We start from the raw sequence: 24,425 nt of genomic DNA, 5'->3' as shown, positions 1-24,425 counted from the left end.
GTTTTTTTTTAATTAGGAAAGTAATAACTTTTCTGGTTTTTCTATTCCAATCCTGTTCTATTCTGGGTAATGGCTCTTATTGTAATAAACAGGATTGCAGCCTGGACTTGAAGGCTCATGACTGTTGATGGGAAATATTTCGTTTCATAACAGTGGCTGCAGCCAGCAAAGCACGAGAACATTTTTTTTTTTGCAGGAACATGGGAGCTGCTATTTTTAACTGTTCTCCCCCGTATTTCTGGTGCTTGGATAAAAGATGCGCCAGTTGAAACACGTTGCAGCAACGTGCAGCGTTTAACTCCATCTGTGCTGTGGAGAGAGGGTGGGCAGGGGTCTGGTGGGGGGCAGGGGTTGACCGCACTCATTGTAGGCTGACAACCTCCTGCAGCTTTACAGCACCCAACACCAAGGCCATCATCATCAGGACATGCCATGGCACTCTGTGCACTGACACACAGCCCCAAAACACACCTCTTGGTGCCGGCCCCAGGCCAGCACTGGGTGAGAGCAGGGTTTGTTTGTGCAGAGCACTGCAGACATCCAGAGATGGACATGAAAGCCTGGGCAGAGCAAGAGGTGTCCAGTGAGGATGGTCACAAGGTGGGTGTAAGCTGCCCAGGTGTCACCCAATGCATCCCCCCATTTGTTGGCATCCTTCTGCCCCCACTGGGAGGGTCCTTCCCCTCAAACAGGGAGCAGAACTCATGCTCACCATCTTTCCCACCTTGTCTCCTTTGGGATTATGAAGCCCCACCCAGTGTCATGGCTTCCATTTCTGAATGCAGCACAGATCCACTGAAAAAACAGACCTGATGAGGCTGGAGAGGCTCTGACACAAGGCTCCAGGTAGGTCTAAGGACTCCCAACCAGGGCACCAGAGATTTTGCAACCCCAACAGCATTAACGTCGACAGAATTGGCGTTTAAGTGCATAGTTGGTTGAAACCACGTCCTCCATGTCCAACAAAAATACATTCTTAATAGGCGTGGAGCTAAGTGGAGTCACCCAGAGTTATGATTTCCTTTCAGCAGATATTTAATCTTCAGGCTGTCACTTTCACTCAGGCCATGATTAAAACAATAAACCCCAGAGAAGCCACCCTGCCCCCCGTCAACAGCTGCTTCTCCTCCACACACTGTGATGGAAGCCATTCATCACTGAAAAAAAGGGGGGGAATTAAAGACAGATTATTATTATTTATTATTCAAAGATGCCATGTTTGGCCAGCAAGCTCTCCTTGGTACAGCGAGGTTGGGCACAGCAGATGCTGACTGGGGAGGGAGAAGTCACCCTATGGTGTGGGGGATGCATCACTGCTGCATGTGCTCAGTGCCTCTAGGACCTTCACCTCTGGTTTCATGCGAGAGGCAAGTCACTGTATTGAAAGGAATCCCCCATTTGCCTCTGAAAACCTTCTCAGACATTTGCATTCCATCAGTGAAACCCCACCTTGACAAATGGTTTGCAAAGGGGGAAAAAAAAATCAAATATCATGCATTGCCAAAAATAAGCAGTAACCACACCACTGTAACTCCCAGCCCTGATTTCTGTGATTTTGGGAAGTCCATTCTCCTGGGTTTCTGGCCTTCATGCCCCAAGTCTCAATCTGGATGGCACTGTGGGGTCCTCATGGCCTTAAAAGAATCAGATGATGGGGAAGGAGAAGGCACATGGATTATCCTTTGAATCTGCAAGGCAGTTTTGTCTGTGCACACATTTATTGTGGACATGACAGGCAAGATCCACTCCCCTGGGCTGACCACAGGGCTCACTGGCAGTCGGAGGAGACATCTAGAACTGGCCCACGACAGAGATGCTGGAGGAAACAGCCCATGTCCTGCCAAGCTCAGGATGTGGAGTGTCCCACTTGGACATTTCATTTAGGGCACAAAAACAGGCATTGCCAAAATGCAACAGTTTTCTTGGAGTGGGTTTTCCAAAAGCTCAACATGTTCCACTTCAGTAAGGCTGGAAAATCTATCGTGTCAGCTCTCCTGCCATGCCTGTACATACTTGCATTTTCCTGGCAGTATATTTAGAGATTTCCACTCCTTGGCCTGATTTGGGATGAAGTCAAATATGTGAAATCTTGGAAGCTGCCACAGGAAAAGAAACTCCATTTTTCAACCAGCTTTAGATACAGCCTTCGGCCACGGTGATAAATCTTCTGCCAACCTGGAGAGCTGTACTTGCCTCTTAGATCAGGCCTTAACATGGTCCAGGGGGTCTTGGTCCTGCAGCCAGTTCAGGGAGGTGCTGCTGTCCCACCCCTCTGAGATGGGCTGAAGATTCCCCCAAGACACTGCTTTGCTGATGGGAGGCAGCAGCAAGAGAGGGCAAGTGGCAGAGCTCCCTGGCTCCCTGTCCCACCCAGCCCTCACGAGCCAGAAGAGCAAAGAGCTCAACTTTCCTCCAGATACCCCTGTTCCCTGAGGCTCCCATATCTACAAGACTCACATCTCTTTGCTGAGGCAAGGGAGGAAATGATGGGGCTGACTTGGAAGAAGCTCAGTTCCCAGTTCCACAAAAGGACCAGCCTCAGCTCAGTCACATCCACCCACGTGTCCGCTGAAGACTCTCCAGCACAGCTCCTCTAGAAACCATTTCTACCAGCACTGCTACAGCAGTCAGGCAGTTTTGTGGGGTGCAACTCCACAGGCAAAGCACCAGCTGTGGGAATCACCTCATTCCACTGTGGGATGGACCTGGCTCACCCCTCTGGGTGAACACACACCTTTGTGGTTTGTGCTGAGTGGCGCTTCCCAGGCAGGACAGCTCCCACCTGAGCTGACTGTCCTGGAGAGGAAGAAGAAGAGACCCTTAGCTGTCTCACACCCCTCACAGCTGGGGACAAAGAACACTCTGGAGCTGCTTTAATCCTGCCTTCACTTTTTATTTGCCCGTAGCCCACATGTGTCACCAAGCCAGTCCCAAACCTGCACACAGGATGGATGGAAAGCACCATGTCAGCTCAGCAGCGTTACAAGGACCCACCTCAGAAGCACAGCGTGACTTTTCCCACCTGGGGACAGGTTTTTCTGAGAGCATCCACAGTGCCAGCCCCATGATGAGAAGAGGGAGCAGCGGTGTAACCTCACATCCCACTTACCCTGAGGAAAGCTCACTGCCTCCCCTGCTCCTTGGGGGTGGCTGTGGAGGAGTGCTCATCTCCTTCACACATGGCTGCTTTTTGGGAAAGCAGGACTGACCTCATCACCTGGCCACTGAGATGGGAGGCTCTGTGGTGTCCCAAGATGGCTTTATAGCCTGGCTAATTTTACTACCCTCCCATTTACAAGGAATGCTCCACCTGGACCCACTCTGAAACCACCTCTGGGCTGGAAAAGAGCAGCTGTGAGACAACATCTGGCACCGCTCGGACAGGCAGAGGCAGGAAGCAAAGGAAAACAGCATCTGTCCGAGACTGCTGAGGGACTCCAGCTAGACAGAGAGCAAAATTTGGCCAAGATGCTGGAAAGAGTAACTCTAATCTTGAAAGAGTTATTAAAAAAAAAAAGAGGATGAGACATTATAGGATGCTGGTTGCCATTTGTCATCCTTCAGCCTGCTGTTAACTCCCACGGTACCTTTCCATGCCATGACATGGAGATGTTGATCCCCCTGCCCCACCAAAGCCATTTCAGCTTTATCTTTATAGCTGGAGACTCTGGGGCCCCATCCCAGCATCACCCTCATGACTCCACCATGTGAACTGGGAGGCTGCAGGGGAGCACAGGGCACAGCCCAACCATTTCCTAACCCCATCTTAAGAAGGGACAGTCCCTTACCTTTCAACTTCATTTTAAAACCAACACCTGGCTCTTGGATGACGTGACAACCTCGGCAGGGTTCCCCAATTGGGACAATCCCAGCAGCCCCAGAGACACTCTCCTGCCCAAAAGCAGATATCAGGGGTATGGAAGAAGGTTTGGGCATAGCATATGGTCCTCTCCAGCCCTCAAAAAGAGACTGCTGGCCTGCCCTTCCTCAGGGAAAGACTTTTTTTTGGTTAGACCCAATTTCTGAACACACTTGAGCGCACACTGCATGTGCCAACCACCTGCTGGTAGGAAACACAGGTGCTGCTGGCTTGTGAAAGGAACTGGGGTTTCCCCACTCTGTTCTCCTGAATTTTGCTGCTTCATGTTATTTCCTCACTTTCGCTGAACAGGCAGAAACACACAAAACACCTGACTTGAGCTACACTTCGCTGAGAGGCAGGAAAAAGTGTATTAGGCAGCCAAGGGCAGAAAAAGAACTGGTGGGGAAGCCACAAGAGAGAAGGTGGTGAGCCCAGGTGCAGTGCTAAGCCCCAAATCCAGGCTGCAGAGACCCAACCAAGCCACTGGGCAGCTGCTCCTGCTCACCTGGGGTCTCTCTGGAGGGGCAGAAGTGGGGAAAGGTGGACAGTAAAGCCCCCATGGGTAAACCCCCAGGCATGGAACCACCCAGGGGCTTTCCTTGTCACTCAGCTGTAAGCAGGAGATAGGACTTTCCTATAAAGAAGTGAATTAGGTATCTCCTTCCATGGTGGGAATACTACACGTGTAATGCATGTTCAGGAAGTCCTGCAGCAGCTGCTTGTGGGGAGGCCACCATACCCTGCTTCTGCCATGGTTGTTATTGGTCCTGCTGAAAAATCCAAGCCAAACTGAGAGCTGGAGTAATCAGGTGAGGAGATACAGCACAACAGTGCCAGGTGGGGAGATGCACACCTACCAAAGGGAGCTCAGGTGAACCAGCTGGAGGTCTGGATGGATATCCAAGGCTTGTTTCAACTCAGTCCAAGCCACTCTAGTCTCAAAATCAGCTTGGAAGCAATGCTGTTTACAAGCCTACTTATTTTGGCAACCAAGAAATAGTAAGTGAGTGATATTATTATTATTTCAGCTTCAGAGGAGTGAATGATCAGCTTTGCAAGAAACGCAAGCTTGGCTCACTGCTGGAGGCTTTGCAGAGATACCCATCTGCTCTTAAGGGGGTCTCTCTGTGGACTGGGCTGCTGAAATTTGACTGTCCATGGAGGGTCAGAAGCCAGATCAGCAGAGAAACAGGAGGCCAGCCCAGATACACTCCTGATTCCCAACATTTGGCTGAAATTCAAATGAATCACTTAGTGACCAAGAAGGGAAGTCACAGAAGCCCACTAGCCCCAGACACCCAGGATCCTTCCCCCACCCAACTGCAGCTCCCAGCAGAGACCCAAGCACTGAAGCACAACTCACCAGCTCCAGCCCAGCTTAGTGTCTTCAGGCAGCCTGCGCTAATTAGCCCTCCTTACCCTCTGAGCTCCTTCTAACCACCTCCCTTGCTTTGCAGTGGAGGGATTTCCCTTATGAGCCCACCCCCAATTGCTCCCTGCACAGGTGAAGGGACTCAATCCTTTTCCTCTCATTTGTTGCTTCCCCTCCTCCCATCCTTCCCTGCTGGTTGCCCAACTCCAGCACCCACACGGATCCCCATCCCTCCCTCACCTCCCTTCTCTGAAGTGAGATCCCTCTTCATCCCTCCTGCCCCACATTCAGCCCCACCTGGTGTCTCACCAGCCCAGGGGAGTGTAGGGAGATGGGGGTGAAGCCACAGTGTGTCCTGCCTTTTCCTGAAAATCATCTCTTTTAGGAGAACTCTTTGTGGGTGTTTCCTGCCTTATGCTGCTGCTGAACTTGTAGCTGCCTGTGCTGACAGAAGGATCCTGTGGTTCAGGCAGGGGTCTGGACACAGCATCCGGCCCTGCCTGACTTGCTGGCCTGCACAGCGTGTGAAGCAGAGGGGTCCCCACCTCCACTGTGGTCCCCTGATGGGTTGCACGGTGTCTCCAGGACAAACCTGCTGGGCAGGCAGCCCCAGTCCCCCTGTTTCCCCCCACAAGGCTCCTGCATGTTCCCAGCCCCAGCCAACACTGTAGGACACTTCAGAGCAGCAACACAGGACACAGATGTGGCAGCTTATAGAAAGGATTGGGGAGTCTTTTCCCCTTTTTATTGAAAATGATCATTTCTATTCTAGTGTAAACACTGTACATTTTACATCACAAAGCAAGAGATAATTTACAGGATACACTTCCATCTGGGAATCCTATGGCTTCACGCGTCAAGCTCCAACAGCCTCATCAATCATCCACCCCTGTCATGCTCAAAAATCCCACTTAGAGAGAATCAGCCACCTATTGAGAAAAGGGGAGCCTGAGAAAACAGCATTTGTACAGAGCTGGTGAGAGAAATGTGTCTCAAGACCGTTTTCTCCCTGAATGGTACCCAAAACTAGTGATAACTGTGGTAACCATGGCAACTTCCTAGAGCTGCAACCAAAAGTCTACTAAAACCCTGGAGAACTCCATGCTTTGAGGATAAGGCCCTTGATTTGCACATATATTTACATGTTTTAATAAAATACAGATTAAACATACACAATAATAAAATTTTGCTTTGGCTTGATAGACAACGAGAAGCTGCCTGTTGGCTGAGATCACCAACAATTAAGAAACAAACACCAAAATCTCTCCCTTCATCCGGCTGGACTCTGTTTAGTAAATCCATGTAAAAAACCCAATTATTGGGTCACCCATCACCCAGCCCAAAGGTGATGTAAAAGGTCTCATCTGAACTGACAACAGCCCAGCCACCTGTGAGGACATCCCTGACCAACAAGCTTGAACCAAGGCAAGACCCAACTCAAACTGGAAGTCAAAAGCTTGCACAACCTTCCCACAGGAGCAGCCTGTGCCAGACAATTCCATTCCTCACACAAATATAGTGAGGAGGCTGAAGGTGGGTTTGCACAGATGTTTATGTGACCCCTTCATGTGAACATCGCAGTGTGGGGATGGGTGTCTTGGTCCACGGATGGGTGATGGGGTACCAGGAGCTTCATGCTCTCTGAACTGTCTCCTTGCTAACTTCAGAGAGAGGTGTCTGCATACAGACAACAAAAAAAAGCTGCTCAAGGTGATTTTCCTACTGCAGAAAAGGTGGGCAAAGACAAGGGGAAAGCCAAAAGGCCACCAAGGCGCTGAAGGAAAGAGCTCCAGGGTGAACACTCAGGGAAGGCCAGGGGAGCTCATCCAGGCCGCTGTCACTGCTGGGATGTTGATGGATTGTGGAGAAGGGCAGCAAGGCAAGGAGAGGGGAGAGCACCAGTTTAAGGCACTCAACAACCAGTTCCACCTCTGAGTAACATTGCATGGCACTGTGTCCTTTCTGCTCATGCAGGACACGGTCTTCAATAGTTCCTCTGTTTGTGTAGGCACAGCAATCAGGAGTGAGTTTCTAAGTGCAGGCTGAAATTTCCAACATGATCACTTGGCTCTAGAAGCTGGAACCACACTACTCATGATAGAAATATTTAGAGACATTAGGTTCTCTGGACTGCAGAAAGCCAAAAAAAGAGATCAAATAGAACATGATGGATTTCTTAAAATGCAGTGCTTGCCCAGCCTCCCTGTCCCTGCTGATGTTCTGGTTGTGACTTTCAGCTTTTTGTCCTGATCACAATTTAACCTCCTTTTTTTTTTTCCCTCAAAAATACCCATACAGGGAGGAAAAAAAATTCCAGCAGCAACACATACAATCACAGGCACAACTTACTCAAGTTTGGATTTGGGGCTTTTTTCCTAGTGTTAGCTCAAATACTTTGGCTGGATTTCCATTCATCTTCTGCCAGTTTAATTTTCACCTTCACTTTGAAGAGATTTCTTTCTCATTTCCTGCAACATGCTGTTTTAGTCTATCAAAGCCCCCTGTCAGACATCTATATATGCCCAGTGTGTCTGCAGCAAACCAGGGTGGAGACCTAAGCCCCTCTACCAGAACTCTCTCTCATGACTGAGTTTCCTTCTCTTATGGTCCAGTCTGGACCACAGAGTAGCTCTTCTACTTTCAGTCAGACTATTCCATGGCAAAGTTTGGACACAAGTGCTATTGGTCATAAATAAGCCCCCTGCCTCCCTCAAAGAGGCAGACATCACCAGCAACATAAAAGATCCTAGTTTCCTCAGGATGTTTTTATGGAAGAAACCTCTTTTGGGCTGCATCTCCTCTACTCCTCATGGACAGAAAAAAATTAGGTCCTAATTAGAGTCCAGAGGGAGGACAGCAGGCAGGGAGAGCAAAGGAGAGTGTTTACGGCTACAGGACAAGCCTCACTGGGCAGTGTTATGGGAAGTGGGGGGAGATAAGGTCTTTGGTGGGATGCTGAGACATCACTTGTCATCAGAGGGGCCGGCAGAGACTTTCCATAGGGATGTCCTTGTGTGCTCCCAAGAACCACATGAACCCATCTGACTGGAGAGGAGATCATTGTTGTACTCTAGGAAGCTGCAAATGCCTGTGGGGAAAATCTGCAAAGGAGTGTGGCTCCCTCCAGCACCACTTCTGTGGGGTTTTCACGGGAGGACGTGAGCTGCCACTTCCAGCGCTGCCCAAGGCTGCCAGGCAGAGCTCTGACAAGAGTGAGAGAGGCTGTGGCTGGAATTTCAATGCCTGGCTCCAGGAACCTGGATGCAGCACAAACATCCCAAACATTTTCAATGGATTTTATTTCGTTTAATAAAAAACACCAACCAAGCTTGCATGTATTATCTTATATATATAAATATATACAGTATATATAAAACAAATGCATCCGGACAACGCCTTTCCCTGTGGCACAAACTATAAGGCATAGAAAGGAGTGTCCTAACAGTCCTATTCTTGGCACTACAGAGCGATCCCTCCGCTGCCCTCCCCCTGCTCACACACCCACGTGGGCTTTTCTCTCTTCTTTGGCTTTTTGAGGCAACAGTGCTGGCAATACCCAGCAAAGCAACAAAGTGCTCAGAAGCCCAAGGAGGTCTTCCTCACACCTTGGAGTGGTCCAGGCAACCCAGACAGGATGAATCCATCTCGTTGCACTAACAGGCTTCTCGCAGACTATCACTAACGGTGCTGCCTCTGTGGTACAAGGGATGGAGGGATGAGGGCCAGGTGGATACAATGGAAAGCGGTGACCAAGCAACTTCTCCACGGGTGAGCTGGGGCAGCAGGGAAAGGAGCAAGCTTTGCATCTCAGCATGGTGGTGGTGGGACTCGTCCCTGGGCTGAGACTGGCAGAGGTTTCTTTTTGCAGTCCCATAACAAAAATGGAAACCAACAAGGGTGAGACTGTCCTTTACTGAAGAAGCTCGTAGTATATTGAGCAGAAGCAATAAACCCAACAATAACAAGAAAAAAAATGGTGGCATTATCCCAAAAGGAAGGAGGAACCTTGTCACTCACGAGCGGTTCAGTTTGCTCCCCATGTTCAGTTCTGGGCGAGGGTTGGCTGTTTTTCTTCTTTTTTTTTTCTTTCTTTTTTCTTTTCTTTTTATGTTTTTTTTTCTTTTTCTTTTTTTTTTTTTTTAGTTCAGCACAGGCAAGTTGCGAAGCAGGACGGGTGCTGTTGCATTTTCTCCTTCTGCAAGGCAGCTGCCTCCAGTCGTTAATTGACTGTGGGCACCTGATTCCTCTGTAAACTATATTCCTTTGCCTTCAGTCTCAGGTTGGCAATACTGTTGGCCATGTTCATGCCCTGCGCCGGGCTGGCGTTGGTACACGTAGCGGAGTAGGTGGCCATGGCACTGTGGGACGGAAAGAGAAACACCACATCAGACGTGGCCTCAAACCCTGGGATTTCCACACCTGCGGGATGAATTTCTGATGCCAGCAGGGAATTACCACTCCTCTTTATTCAACACCCCTGTAAATCTTTCCGCTGCAGTTCACTCACCCAGGGACAGACAGCCCCAAAGCCGCTTGAAGTCAACAGGAAAATTTCCACTTCCTATTTTCTCACCCCCCCCAGAAAAAAAGGTTTACAATGAGGTCAGCCTGCCAGTTAGACCATTGTCCTTAAAAGTATTCCCACTGGAAGCAGTGTCTTTTTGATGAGAGCAATTTTTGGTTTTATTGGTTATGAAATCACGTCACTTCTGAAACACATGTTACATTAAAGAAACGCTCTGGGAAAAACCCATTTCAACAATTGTGATGTTTTCTGGTTTCAGCCTTTTGGAATGAAAATTTCCACATTTTTTTTTCCCCTCAAAACTTCAGCTGATCATAAAGAGCATGCCCTAAAGGTTAAGGGGAAAAAACCCAACCATGAAACACTTTTTCTCCCTTCAAATGATGACTTTATTCATGAAAACCATCACTTCTAACAGCAGAGGCTAAACTAAAATCTCTGACTCCTTTCTTATCCTACCAAAAAATCTGTGAATCTGTTTTCCAGACCACTTGAAAACTTGTTTAACCCACACGTCCCAGGGATTTCTGCAAAAAGCAACCCCCCTCCTCCTCCAAACCAGCCCACTGTCTGACCTGCTGCATTTCCTGTACATGTATCCACAGATCAAAACCAGTTGACCATCACCACACAAACTAGAGGTGCCCATATAACAAAGACAGTGCGTTCAGGAGGAAACCACAAATGCTCTGCTGGAGGTAAGCTCAGGTCTGGTGCTGACCTTTTCCATCTGCCTGCCCAGGTGGCTCATGACTGAGGCTCTGGAAAATACTCCCCTCCATCCACAGCCCAAGAAAGAAGATGGCTTGGCTTTTCCCTTTTTTTCTTTCTTTTCTTTTTTTTATTTCTTCCAGCACTGAGCTCTGTGACTGGAGGAGTCTTTGCAACAGCAAATCTCCCTTGAGGGACAGGGGCATTTGCTGCACAGATCCAGGCCGGAGGAATGCCTGCTCATCCTAAAGTACTGGTCGTATCTCTGACCTTGTAGAGCAGAGCTGACCTGTCAGGAGTTTAAATGCCATCCAGTGCTGCCTGAATCCTCAGCCTCCAGGAGATCCAAACCAGGGAATACTAGTAGATCCCATCCCAGGCCATATGACTCCCATTTCGCACTTTAAAATCAAGGAAAACAACTTCTTCAGTGAAGGACTGTCATCTTTGCATCAGGACCGGTGGAAGCACCACAGCTTACACACATGGAAAGGGCAGCTGAGATCCTTAGGATATAAAGCTGCTTGCACACCCACCCAGAGAAAAGCACTGAATACTCTCCCCAGGAGAGCAAACATTCAGGACTCTGAGAGTCTCTGACAGCTACTGGAAGAACATGGAGGATGGACAATAAAAGAGACTCTGCCCAACTGGGGCTGCAACAGCTGCATTTCAGCAGGATCCAGGATGCGATGGATCGGTGTGCCTGGAGTTCTCCCCAGCTGGCTGCACCCCCTCAGCTCCCTCTCCATGCCTGGGCTGGTCACTCTCCTCACCTGTAAGGCAGCACCATGTCAGAAGCCGAGTGCTGCCTGCAGAAGTGTGCAAAGCCTCACAAGGCCTAAAGCTGGTGGCTACTTAAGCTCTCATTCCTACCTGTTATCATAGTGTGCATCTCTCCCATGTTTTTGTGCTGGAAGACGAGCCTCAAGGATATTCCAGATTAGATAAAATAGGAATTTTCAGTCTTGAGTGTAAAACTGTCCCCATTCAAAACCAGGCTGCTGCCCAAGTCTGGGCTGAAACTCCCAGGAGTCTCTGGCTCCCAAGTCCCCAGAGGTGTGAGGGAAATTACTGGTGCAGGTGAAACCTCTGCTAAACCAAAAATCTTCAGAAACACCCTCTTTTAGCACATTATTCTACCAGGAGCAGTGCACAAGAAGGCTGTCTCCAAACATCAGAATAGTTTGAGGGTTGCTCCAGAGACTCTTCAGGGTCTAATAAGGTCTGAATTCACCCCGTTGGCCCCTTCCTCTGCCCCATTCGGGCAGAGTCAGACTCTCCTTCCTCCTCTCAGCTGTCTGCTTTCATGAAACACAGAGGAACATCATGTTTCTGAGTCCTAAAATCCTCCCTTCAAATATGGTTTTCAATGGCCCGTGGAGTCAAAGGTTGTTGGAGTGGGAAGTGCGGGCTGACAGCGTGACTGCAAGTCTTGTTTTCTTAGGAACCTATGCTAAAAAATGTCTAAGCAAAACATTTCAACTTCAAAAAAATAATAGTATCTACTTGGCTGTCTATGTGACACAGATCTGCAAATAGCTTTGGTTGACCTGTGGCTGAGTGTATTTGGAGAATAAACACGCTGATTGAAAACTTTCCCCAGATCTAAGAGTAAAACCAGCACCGGCGGCGCAGCTCCGGGCCCTGCTCTCAGCCCTCTCCTGGAGTAGCTGTAAATCAGGGGCTGGGGAGGGGGCAGAGGGCCATGCAAACACTCCACATGGCTGGAGTGTTTCAATATTATTTCACCAAGTGTCCAGAATTTTAATAACCTTACTCAGTTCAAAGCTCTAATGAGGCTGTGACAACTTGGCCCTTTAAGATGAACGCTATTGCTAAGAGATGATGAGTAGGAACAGAAAGCCTGAGGAGCATGGAGTGTCTGAGAGTCCTGACCACTTCACACTGCAGAAATCTGCTCTGCTCCTCTGCCAATGCTGGGCGGTGGGAGGGTGACAGTCCATCCCAGTTGGACATGTCAGCTGGTGGTGACAACTGTAAGCTGCACATGTCTCTGCTGAAACATACTGGCTTAAGGCAAGGGGAAGGTATCAGAACAGTGAGGATGTGTCTCTGCACTGTGGAGAGCCATAGCCAGGTCTGGACCTCAGAGGGAAAAAACCCAACCCTAAGACTTTCCCTTCTGCCTTATTCTCACATCCCAGGCACCTTGGGCTTCTCATTGCCCAGAGTGGCCCCATACAGCCCTTCTCAGTGTACCTCTGCAAGTTACCTTTTTAGAGTCTTCTCCTAGAAGCCCTTATGAAGCCCCCTATGTAAACATCTTCGGAGGGTTGATCTACTTCTAAAAATGTGAGAGGTAGAAATAAGTCACGAGTATTCAGCAGGGATGTGGTACTGTGACCAGCACAGTCTCAGCAGGGTGGGGAAAGAACTTGCTTCTCTTCTCTGATCTCACCATCTAGATGCTTCCCTAGGGTGCTACACTACGTAGTACTTCATAGAAAGCCTTAACCACAAAACGGGGATTTTGCCAGACAGCAGTCCTTGGATAAAATCCAAAGGATAAGGGCTATCTCCAAGACCAAACTGGTGGCTGTCAAATGCATCATTTTCAGTGCCTGACTTGTCCTTCTGGAGTTACAGGGGGGATGGGGAGGACCCCGTGGCACTGAAGCAAACAAACTATCAGGCCTTACTGTGCAAACAATGTTTGGGAGCAAAAAGGGGGTCAAGATGACCAAGCAAGAGAGGTCCTGTGCATGGTGTGGCTCCTGGAAGCCAGGAGGGTGGCTGTGACCAGGCCAGAGGAACAGGAAGAAACCCAGCCAAATGCTTCAAGGTCCTTACCAACAATGAAGGCACTGTGCTAAAAAACACCCACCAACCTCATTTTTAACTGCCTATGAGCCAGCTGGCTCCCCACAAACCAACACATCCTGTGGATCTTACATCCACACCCAGTTCCTGCTGGGCTGTGAATGGCACGAAAGAGGACAGGGAGGCCTGTGATGTGCATGGACATCCCAGATCCTTTGAGACTGGGGTTGCCACATCTACGTTTCTTTTCTGTCACCCCTTAAGCAGCACTGACCACAGGAGGTGGGCACTGAACACCAGTCTGTCACCTGGTCCTTGCTGCGGGCAAACCACAGCACAGCACAACGTTCACACACACACTTGTGCTCAGGCAACTAGAAAGAAATTGCTCATACTGAGGGAAGGAATGGGAGCAACACGCAAGGAGTGTTTCCAGCCCTTCCTTGCATCCCAACCAGTGACTGCCATGGGACAGCCACAGAACTCCCTCTTCTGGCCACTGTGTGTGGCTGAGCCTCCCCAAGTGCTCTGCCCTCACCTCCTCTGGATCTGTGCCCAGAAAGGTTTCTTCATTGCTTTAAACTGGATGCAGGCATGAAGCAAGTGCAACCCCTCCTGTTTCTATGTATCTCTACCTGATCCTCTTTTGAAACTTCCTGAAGTGCAGAGAAAGGGACCACCAAAAAAGAAGCTGCCAGAAAGCCACAATGATGCTGAGCTGAGCCCACCTTGCAAACCTGGCAGTGAGATGGGGTGGGACGGGAACCAGTGGGGTGGTCAAACTGCTGTACCCTCCAGTTGTTCCATGTGAATATAAACAGCCCGTGAGAGCTGTCTGGGGGCCACTCTCAGGCTGCTCTATACTATGCCAAAAACTGGCCAGCCCAGAGGGGTTGTTCACTCACCTGTAAGGCGAGGCGGTGCCCCAGGAGAGATAGTCGGTGGGTCTCGGAGCTGGGCGAGGTACTATGGGCTGCTCCACGGCGGTCACGTCCCCTGAGTAGGATTTGAGCAGAGAGGCATTCTTGCTGGCCAGCATCGCCCTCTCGTTCCGGCGGAACTTGGCTCTCCGGTTCTGGAACCACACCTGGGGCGGGAAGCACACAGACCCACCGGCCATCACAACCAGCTCTGCTGTGACACACTCCTTCCCCACACCACCCGAGCCCTCGGGACTCTGTAAAAGCTGGCTGCTTTGGCATGCCTGTCCCTGGGAACTCTAGTGACAACACAATCCTTATAAAGCCCTCAGTGAGGTCCCTGTGGGACCAGGTCTGTCTTGTGCTGATGGCAGCAAGGCCTGGGAGTGCTGTACAACACACCATGTTCCACGGTCTGCTCTGACCTTCCAAAGGTACAGGCTTGCAAGCTAAGGGCTGAACACCTCAAGATAACATGAGCAGCCTGAGCATTCACCCTCTTGGCCCTGAGAGAGCCACGTGAACACGTGTGACTGGGCAGGTGGCACTTGTGGCAGCACAGCAGGCTTCCCAGTCCTCCTCAAGGCATGTCACACTTGGGGCTGCAATACAGCAGGACCCAGAGCTTGGTGACCCTTGTGTGCCCCACAGGCCTCAAGGATTTTTGCTGCCTTACTGGAATAATGATGATGATGGTCTCCCAGGTGAGGTGTGCCTGGATACAAGGCCATTACCTGAACTCTGGCTTCAGTGAGGTTGACTCTGCGTGCAAGGTCTTCCCGTACAAAGGCATCGGGGTAGTGTGTCCTCTCAAAGACTCTCTCTAATGCCTGGAGCTGGCTGCTGTTGAAGGTAGTCCTGTTCCTTCTCTGCTTTCTCTTCTTCTTCTCTTCTGAGTTCAGCTGATCATCTAGGAGAGATGATTGGAGATGTGAAATGCTAAAAAGGCAAGAGCCCACAGCCACGGGGTGGATAATCTCAATGGTTTCAAGATGGAAAGGGGCTTGCACAATTTCAACACCACACATTAACCACACTGTGTTAGCTTCCATTTAAATAGGAGGTGGAAAGTCCACTGACCCCAAGCATTTATTTTCCAACTCAACTGCATTAAGACTTGTACCAGCTCTTTCAAGTTACCCCATTCCTCAGCTTCCTTATCTTCAAATTAAAGAAACAGAAGAAGTCCAAAATGCACCTACAGTCCTGGAAACCTTTTGTGACTGTAAAGAACCATGAAGCCCTGTTCTCTTGGCTTCAAATTTCCAAGGATTGCCCTGACTGGGATATAATACAGATCTCTGGGGTAGCACAAGTCCTGCATCAGCTCTTACTGACTGTCAGAACGCGAGCCTGTCTCTGTGTAAGAAAAGCACAAGGAAATGGCTTTACTCTAGGTTTGACCATAGTCAAAGTAATGCTGTCCTCTGCAGCTCTGTTTGGTTTAAATTCTCTTATCCTCTCCACATCCAGACCAGGAGGCGTCATTTTGGGCAGAAACAGGGAGCTGTGAACAAAGAGGTGTCAGGCAGTGGAAATGAAGCGTGACCGATACGGGCCTGAACGTGAGACAAGGACAAAAGCCAGTTTCACTTGTGTGCTGGCAAGCCAAGGACATAGAAATACAGTCAGATAGGCATGGATAGCATTGCAATTGGGAAGCAAAAACCCAGAGAGAGATTGAGCATAAGTACATTGCATACTGCTGAATTTGGAACAGTTGTGCCCTCTCCAGCATCCTCTGTGCCTTGCCCAGCCCAGCAAGGTGTTGAGCAACAATCTGTGTGTCCCATAAGAGCATGTATTGTTTTGTACCTGGTTTGCATTTACTCAGCAATAAATCAATACATCTGGAGTCACACTTATCACTACTGTCTGTGCTGACAGTCACTGGAGCAACAACAGAGCTGACATAACTGTGAAATGGCTTTTCTTAGCAAATATCTGCTCTGCACCATCTCTCCTTTTTCCAGTGCTGCTGCAGAGCAACATGTCCTGTACCAGAGTATGCTCACTCATCACAGCAGTCACAGGCCAGAAAACACTTCAGTTACTGTGGGATGCCACACTGAAGGAAGTGGAGAGCAAGGCACCAGCCTGGGAAGGCAGGAGGCCACTGCTGCAGCCATAAAACAGTCCCGTGCAGGCTGCAGGACTGGCATGTCATTGCCTTGTGCTCATCCCTCTTCAAGTGCTCCAGTATGTGTGGAATTCCTCCAGAAACACCAAGGCTTCCCATGCTCCTGCAGCCCCAGCCTTCAATTCCCCCAAGCACAGTGGGACAATGTGAGTCTGGTCCCACTCTCTTGCGTGGCAGAGCAGCAGTTACACCTGGGGGGATCTGAGGCAATATTCCTGTCAGTATACATTAAAATACATTGATCCCTGTATCTATAAAAATGCACACGTGAGTTAATTATATTTTAAGTTCATTACTATGCACCTTGGCCCAGATGACAGTCAGCACTGAGAGTCAAAGGGCTTGACCTGCTATACACAGTGGCAGAACATCCTCTCGACAGTCATTCCTTTTGCCATATACAGACATGACAGGTCCCCTCATCCTCCTGTTCTCCAGGGGGTATGTAAGGTACAGGGAGAAGCTGACAAGGAAATTAAAGTCTATGGTTGTTGTCCTCACCACCTGTTTGTGTTGCTTTTCACAGCCCATCTGGTACCAGTTACTGCACCTGAATGCCTCTGGAGCAAGGCCCATCCATTTGGGAACAAAAGGACATTCCTCTTAAATTAAAGCAGGTTTTTCAAATTCCTGCAGGTTTACAGTGCCTCCATCCCCAGTCCTCCTCCAACAGCCTGACAATCCCCAGCAGACTCCTTTCCAGCCTGGGGATTCCTGGGTGCAAAATACGCCCTTGGTTCTCTTGTATCTGAGAGGAAGCGTTTGGAGACCAGTTTTTAACAGGCACGTTGAATCCTAAATCTGAGCTGAGAAGGGACTGGCAGAGGTAGGAATGTGTAAGAAAAACGTGTGTAGGAATGCCAGGGAATTAAAACAAGGCTACAGGTGAACCTATCCTGGTTAGGTGGTGGGAAGCAAAGCGGAGAAGCAGAGGGATGGAATTTAACCACTGCTTGTGCAGAACACCCTGCACACACTCCTACCTGCTGAGGGGGTAATGCTGTCACTAGGTCCGTCCCTTATCAAGAAGGAAGAAAGTCCCACACGTCCCTCTCTTGACTCACCATCAAACCCTTCACAAAAAGGGTCAGCTATTTCCCCCTGGTTCTGCTGGGGAGCTCTGACATAGCTGTGCTGCTGTGCACCTCTCAACACACCAGACAGTGAAGAACAAGCCTCAGGGCACCAATGTCCCTCAGAATGGCACAAACATTGCAAGACCAGCTGCCGTAGAGGCCAATGTCAACATGTGTGTCTGGCCTCCTCCAGAGTCATCCGTTCAATACTATTTTCTAATCTAAACCCTGCCTATGAGAACTGTATGAACAAATCAATTAAGGCCTTTGGGACCCCTTGGGAATCCCCTCCAGGCCTCTGAAGCATCAGTTTCTGCCCAGAAAACTACACCCGGCTGGAGGGAACCCGAGCCCGAGGCCGTCTGGCCGTTGCTCAATCCTGCGTGACAGCTACACATGAGGAAGGGTGAGCACATCACTCTGGGGAGCAAGAAGAAGGGCCAAAGTCTGTAAAACACTGGAGAACAAGAATTCCTCCTGCCAAGCACGTTAACACAATTTGCCTGGTTTCCTCCCGGGGTAAAGCGAGACGCCGGTGATTCACAGCTCACCTCGTAACTACTGGGCCCAAAAATAGCAGGGCCAAGGAACGGAAAGCTGTCCAAGGAAAGGCAGTGTCCGTGCTGCAGTGACGCACGGTCGGGTCACTAACACACCTCCAGCAGCGGCTGGCACGGAGCAGGGATGTGAGTCACCCCCTTTTTCCAGGACATAGATGGATGGAGGGGACTGAGAGTGAAGCACAACCTGTGACAGGGGGGTTGGGATTCTTGGGTTCTCCTTTCACAGCACCTGCTCTGCAACAGCACAACACAGCTAGATCCAAATGTCTACAGGAGTGACTTGGGTAGCAGGGGAAAAAACATAATACTATTAGCCCAAAGCATGGCTGGGCTGATCACTCCTTGCATCTTGCCATGCAGACATGCCATATGCTGATTACAAACTGCTAATGAGGGACTGCAGACACCTAAACCCCAGATGCCTGCAAATGTCACCTTGCTCACAGCACACACCGGCTGCCTTCAATGTGTCAGCAGGGGATTTTTTTTTTCTGCCATTATTTCTTTATCAGGAAACAACACTGAACACTGAATAATGGTATTCCTAAACACTGTTGACAGCACTAGTGACTGGAGTCAGCAGAAACGGAGAGGAAAACAGCTCTAAAGGTTTTTAGATAGGTCAGAAGTCTTTCATCAACATTCTTTTAATCACAAAAATTTTATTACAAACAGTGTTCTCAAAAGCTGAGCTGCTCACAAATGTGTCCCCCAGAGAGATCGAAATGCACGCTCTCCTCTCAGGAACCCAACGCTGGAAAATCTGGGAATTTCATTTCAAAATCCCAACCTTTCATGCTGGGCTAGGGGACTTTGTTTCCTGTTCCTGCATTTTTTCCTGCACTACCTCTACATTCATCCATAACAAGCAAATTCTGGTGTCCTACACAAGTGCACTGAAGCATTTTTAAGTTCTCCTAAAAGATACAGTAGGAAATATCCTATTCTTTTCTCCTCCTGCAGCGAGGCAGATCCACATTCGCCCACACTCCGATCCATGCTCCTTACTGTCCCAGTGCCTGTGACTATCACTGGGGCATCATCAGACAGCTCCTCTTGGGATGCCACACTGAAAATACAATGCACTGTAAACAAAACAGAGTTGAGAACTAAATGCCTACGTACAAGTTACAGGACTGGTGCTTTTTGCACCAATACTTGCAACCGCAACATATTTTGGATTTCCAGTTTGCAGGAATGCTTGTGCATACTTGCTTTCATTCCAGGTCAGAACAAAAACTAATTTCCAGATGAGGTTTACATTGTGTGGGCAGTTTTGAAAAGTTTTGACCGGTTCCATTAAGCCCAGAACCAGCTATTGCAGTACATTAATTGGATCCCAACTGAAAGTAAACAATTGGATTTAATTAAGTGAGGGACGGAGACATTTAACCACAGTGTCATATACGGTAAGGCAGGAAAGATTTGTCACACCAGTTATATAAACTGTAAACTGAGAAAGGATTCCAGGAAGAAAATAAGGAATCACACTTTAATCACAGCCTTCAAAATGAGAGGTTACCACTAAAGTTTGAGCACAGATTTAAGAAAAAACAAGAGAAATTATTTCACAGCGAAAAAGAATAATAATCTATAAACTAAAAAAGGTAGCAAGTAAAACCTCTTTTAAAATAAAAAAAATACTGCAAGCCAAAAAACAAGGAAGTTTTATTCAGAGCGGTAGAGAAAGAAAGGAAATGGGAGAACAGAAAGGAAAGGAACAGAGGTTTTTATTGGGTTTAAAGTTAAGTTTTATGAAGTTTGAGTGGAAGTATTTCCACGGGTCCCCCCAGGCTCCGGGCAGGCTTCTCTCCCCAACATCAGACCTCCAAACAGTTACAGCCCTTTGCAGACTCTGCTTTGCTTTCGATTCACTGTAATGCTCCAAAACACTGCAGCTCTTTGGGTGCAGGGCAGCTTTGTCAACTTGCATTGTAAAAAAATCAGAAAAAAAACCCCAGACCCAAAAGGTTTAATCAAAGCTAAAACAAGGCACTAGGCAGGGGAGTGGGAAGCAGGGATGGGAACATACAAAATCCACCTGATGCCAAAGCCCTGCTCCAACCAATCTGAGACAGGTCTGTTGTCTTTGCCAGACGTGAGCAGGGACAGAAGAAGGACACGGGGACATACAGGGATAAGATTTCATGCCTGAGGTATCTTTCTAAAGCCTCCCAGGAGAGAACAAACTCCAGTTCATACGTATTACCATGCGTGAAAAGTATTTTCAAATGAAAATAAGGTTTAACCTCAGGGTACACAAAAGCTACACAGACAAGTTGCTAAGTACCTACAGCAGCCATCATAAATCAGGAAATACGAAACGAAGATGACACTTAAAAGAAAACTAAATGTGTTAAGGTAGGAGATGCCTATTAAATCACATTCTGAAGCTGGCCCCGGTGACCAGCAATACCAAGCCCCGATAACAGCAGGTTATATTTGTGATTACAGGTCAGACTACAGAGATTTCTGAACTATCATTTGCCTCTCATTACGCAACACCGGCTGAGCTTTTTTCCTAACCTTTGCTGTTTGGTTTTTTCTCAATGCTCAAATTATTTCAATTATACAGAAAATTCAAGTATCCAAAGTTCCAGTCTTGTTAACATCACCAGGAACACAGAAAAAGATAATAAAGAAACAGATGCTTTATTTCTTTTAAAAGACTTCGCTTGTGATTATCTCATAATTAGGTTCAATTTTTGCACATAAATAATAAGTTGTTTTGTGTGTGAGCATGAAGCTTCAGCAAGGGGATACTGAATTTTTCATACAAAACCTGAGTTTGAATATTAAATGGAAAAGTGTGTGTATTTTCAGCATTACCCGTGGGACTCTGGCAGCTCCTCTCCAAAGTGTCTGCAATGTGGAACCTATCAGGGTAATTTTTGGCTGACCGCATACAAACAATTACATATCATTACAGAGCTGTGAATAGCTTTTGCATGGATAGCATGGATAACATGCCTACGGTCTCCTGTTGCACTTGGCTCTGCCTGCCAGACCAGGGGAGCTCACTGAGGTCCTGCACAACCACGGCTTCCCCAGCGCCCACGGCGTTACCCTCTCTGTCCTCCACCAGGACAAGAGCTCGAGCAGAGGGATCTCCTGCCTGCACCGTGACCAAAAGGGAGATTTTCATGTGGGATTCGAGGCACAGCTCCAGCTGGTGACTCTCACCCACCAGGAATGAGGTTCTGGGGCTGTCACCTTCCTGGTGGAGAGTCTCCAGCATGCAAACAGCCTTCACCTGGACTTACTGGACACTGCAGGGACCTTTCCCTGTGCTCTGCTCTGCACTTCTGTGGGTCTGCAGTGATCAGGTCCCACTGCAACCCCCATCTGCCCTGCTCCTGACACACAGGCAGGGCAGCGTGAGCAGCCAAGAGCCCTATCCTAAGGGAAATGTAAACCCAAACTCCTTTTCAGGGTGGTTTCAGCTCTGGTGCTCTGCCTCTCATCTGGTGGGAACCTGTAGAGCACATGGGCAGTTAGAGTAGTTGAGATGTGCATCCTCCCTAACCACGTCAACGTTACCACTTGCTGGAGCTGACAGAAGAAATGATGTTCAGGGGAATAAAAAAAAAGTAATCATGATCCAGTGGAAATCCAGAGAGTCTCCCTGGAAAGACATGATGTTAAGTGTTAATTATTGGGAGAACAACATTTGTGGGGGCATAAGTATACATCCTTCTCCAGAAATTGGTACAAAGCCACTGAAAGTCCCCCTAGATCCCACAGACCGGTCTGAGTTCTGCTGTAACAGCTCTACTTTTATATTCACTAGGGTTTTCCTTCTGGGCATCCTACAGCTCATAAGGCACATGGCTTAGTCCTGCTCTTCTAACAAGCCTTTCCGCCGGGTCTTGGGGTCAGAGTGTTCCCATAATACAATAAGCACTGTATGGATCTCATAAGCTCAAAGGCACAGTATGTTATGTGTTTGGAATTCCTTGTATGCTTTTATACTTTGTTTTACATATTGTAATTTTTATATGCATTACCACATTGATCCTCGGAAAATTAATTTAAAAAAAAAAAGATACATAATCAAAAGCAAACACATATTTTAAAACTCTGCCAGCGGCAAATCGTGTTCTGTGAGACTGCACTTTGTAACTGACAAAGAGAGCAAACCACCAGACCGTGGCGGTGATCCAGCGGCATGGATTTACCAGGCTCAGGAGGGGACAGGATCCAAGGGGGCTGTGTTCCCCCCCGAGCCCCTCGTTATATCAGCCCGACGCCGCAAAAGCATTGGACCCATGACAGAAATGCAATCACACAGCCAAACCCCACCAAACCCCAGCACCACACCTCAAGGTATCACACCCCAAACCACTCGCTGCAATGGTGCCAGTATGACCACCACACCTTCCTGGAGAGCTGGAGCCCCTCAGCCTTCACAGCCCCTTCCTCACTCCTGGTTAAGACCCTGGATCGCTGCGTTTGGCAGGGCTGAACATGTGTGAACTCATGGCTTTGCAAGGTCAGGGACAAGACTTCCAACCCCCATGCCCTCTTCCCATCAGCTCCCCTTCCTGTGCCATGGGTCCTGATGTTTCATCTCAGGAATGGCATTCACGCAGCCCAGATCAAACTTCCTAACCTCCGCCCTGCTCCATTGGTATCTTCTCTTTTCCAAAACCGCCTCTCAGTGCTCTTGGCCCTCTCCCTGCCCTAGTTCATTCCAGAAAACATCTTTCTGCTCTCCTTTCCAGCACCCTTTCCCTTCCCTTCTACAATGCCTAGAAAAGCTAAGCTGTGCAACGCTGCCCCCTTTAAATCTAACGTATATATCCAAACCAGCACATCAGCTCAGTGTTCTTCTGCAGAGTCACCACTGCTCTTAAGCTTGACCCTGGAATTAAAACTTCCCATGCAGGAGCAGACTGATGCACCAGGAAGGCCAGTATCCACCTGGATACACACCACCAGCTGCCCCAAAGACAATGGTAACAAACCATCACTGCAGTCAGGCACGGAGAGGTTACTCATCTATTTTTCACAATCATATCCCCCTGCAGTGAGCTCCAGAGGTTACACATTATGCAAAAGGCACACATATTATTTCCACCTGCTTCCCTGTTGGATTATCCTGATGTCCCCTTTTCTTTACATACAGAGGTGACTCCCAGCCCTACAGCTGGACACGAACCACAAACAGGTGTCACCTATGCCCCAGGACCTGGGGATCAATACACCCTTTGATGACAAGCTGCTGGGACAAGACTTTAACAACAAAGCACAGGACACATTAGGGAGACTCCCCAATTGCAGGGATCAAGTGTGGGGTGGATTTGGATTCCTCAGGAGTCCCTAGGAGACTCCCTAGGAGATGATGTTGCTAGGGAGCAACAGGTTGCTCCAGCCCTTTGGGGTGGCATATTTCAGTCTTATCCAGCCCCCAGAATGCTCCCTGAGACCAACACAGACAGAAACCACTTCCTCCTCTTCTGATGGCCACAGATTCAGCAGGTTAAACCTCCTTGTTAGCACTCAGGTAGAAGGATGCACCAGTCAGAAGCCACAAAGTGGGGACCTGGCACTCCCCCTCCCCCTGCACACCCACCTGAACTCTGGGCAACACTGCTTTTATTAAATTTCCTCGTGTACTTAGAAAAAGTGGCAAAAAATCCTCATGAACTTCACCTAGACAAACTTTCTAATAAGGAAAATGAGATATTTTTGCAAAAAGCTGACAAGTACCAAGAAAAAAAAGGGGGGGGGAAGGGGGGAATATGCCAAGATAGAAAAGGAGTGCTTGGGGAAGGACTTTTCTTCAGTCCATATATACATTGCAGATGAACCACTTGGCATTTCGGGCATTTCAGCGGGCGCATTTCCAAGCACTGTGGCAACCACAAGAGTCTGCAAATGTTCCCCAGCGACCTCCTGTCCACCCCAGGAAAGACTGACTCAAGCTGACCGGCTTCATGAACGTCTCCACTTGCCCAGGTCCCCATGGAGGCCCTCTGTGCTGCTGGGAAGTGCCATTACTAAAAAGCCTTCCCGACTGGATCTGGAAATTCACTCGGACGTGTTTTTTTGGTACGTGGGACCTACACAAACAGACTGACAATGACCTGCGGGATGCGAGTGCCAGCTGGATCACCGGCAGGCAGGAACACTGTTCTCAATGGATATTGCATCTGTGTGCTGTCGAAATATCCAGGACTGAAAACTGCATGGCACGGAATGACTGTGCCGGGACCACAGGGCGCCGCGGGCCAGGAGAAGGGGAAGCGCAATCGATGGCGAGAACATGGAAACCAGCTCTGCAAAGGCTGAGCTCCCCTTTCATGAGCATCCAAGAACAAATGTGTTTCAGTGAAATCAGACTGCCACCACCATCGCCTCTACCGAGCAAACTGGACTGGAGCCGCTGCAAAGCTTCGCTCAGAAATCCAGCTTTTGACTGCTAATGCATTTTATGGGTCCCTCTTAATAACAACTGGAAAAACGATGG

The 24,425-nt window shown here is 48.7% G+C and overlaps 1 protein-coding gene across 1 annotated transcript in view; it reads right to left on the bottom strand.

Annotated features, from left to right (window-relative positions):
• Window positions 1–9,354: 9,354 nt before the first annotated feature.
• The window catches only part of PRRX1 (paired related homeobox 1), a 37,645-nt gene continuing 22,574 nt past the window's right edge, over window positions 9,355–24,425 (bottom strand). Inside the window, exons 2-4 of the mRNA XM_027694707.1 lie at window positions 14,909–15,084; window positions 14,160–14,341; window positions 9,355–9,592 (exon numbers count right to left, since the gene is read on the bottom strand). Of these exons, the coding sequence (XP_027550508.1) occupies window positions 9,454–9,592; window positions 14,160–14,341; window positions 14,909–15,084 (497 nt within the window). The 3' untranslated portion in view covers window positions 9,355–9,453. The remainder of the gene's footprint in view (window positions 9,593–14,159; window positions 14,342–14,908; window positions 15,085–24,425) is intronic.

This window comes from Neopelma chrysocephalum, unplaced genomic scaffold (assembly GCF_003984885.1).
Source record: "Neopelma chrysocephalum unplaced genomic scaffold, ASM398488v2 Primary Assembly neopelma1_98, whole genome shotgun sequence".
Taxonomy (NCBI): domain Eukaryota; kingdom Metazoa; phylum Chordata; class Aves; order Passeriformes; family Pipridae; genus Neopelma; species Neopelma chrysocephalum.
The sequence above is the reverse complement of the archived record's forward strand: the minus strand, read 5'-3'. Positions and strand labels throughout refer to the sequence as shown.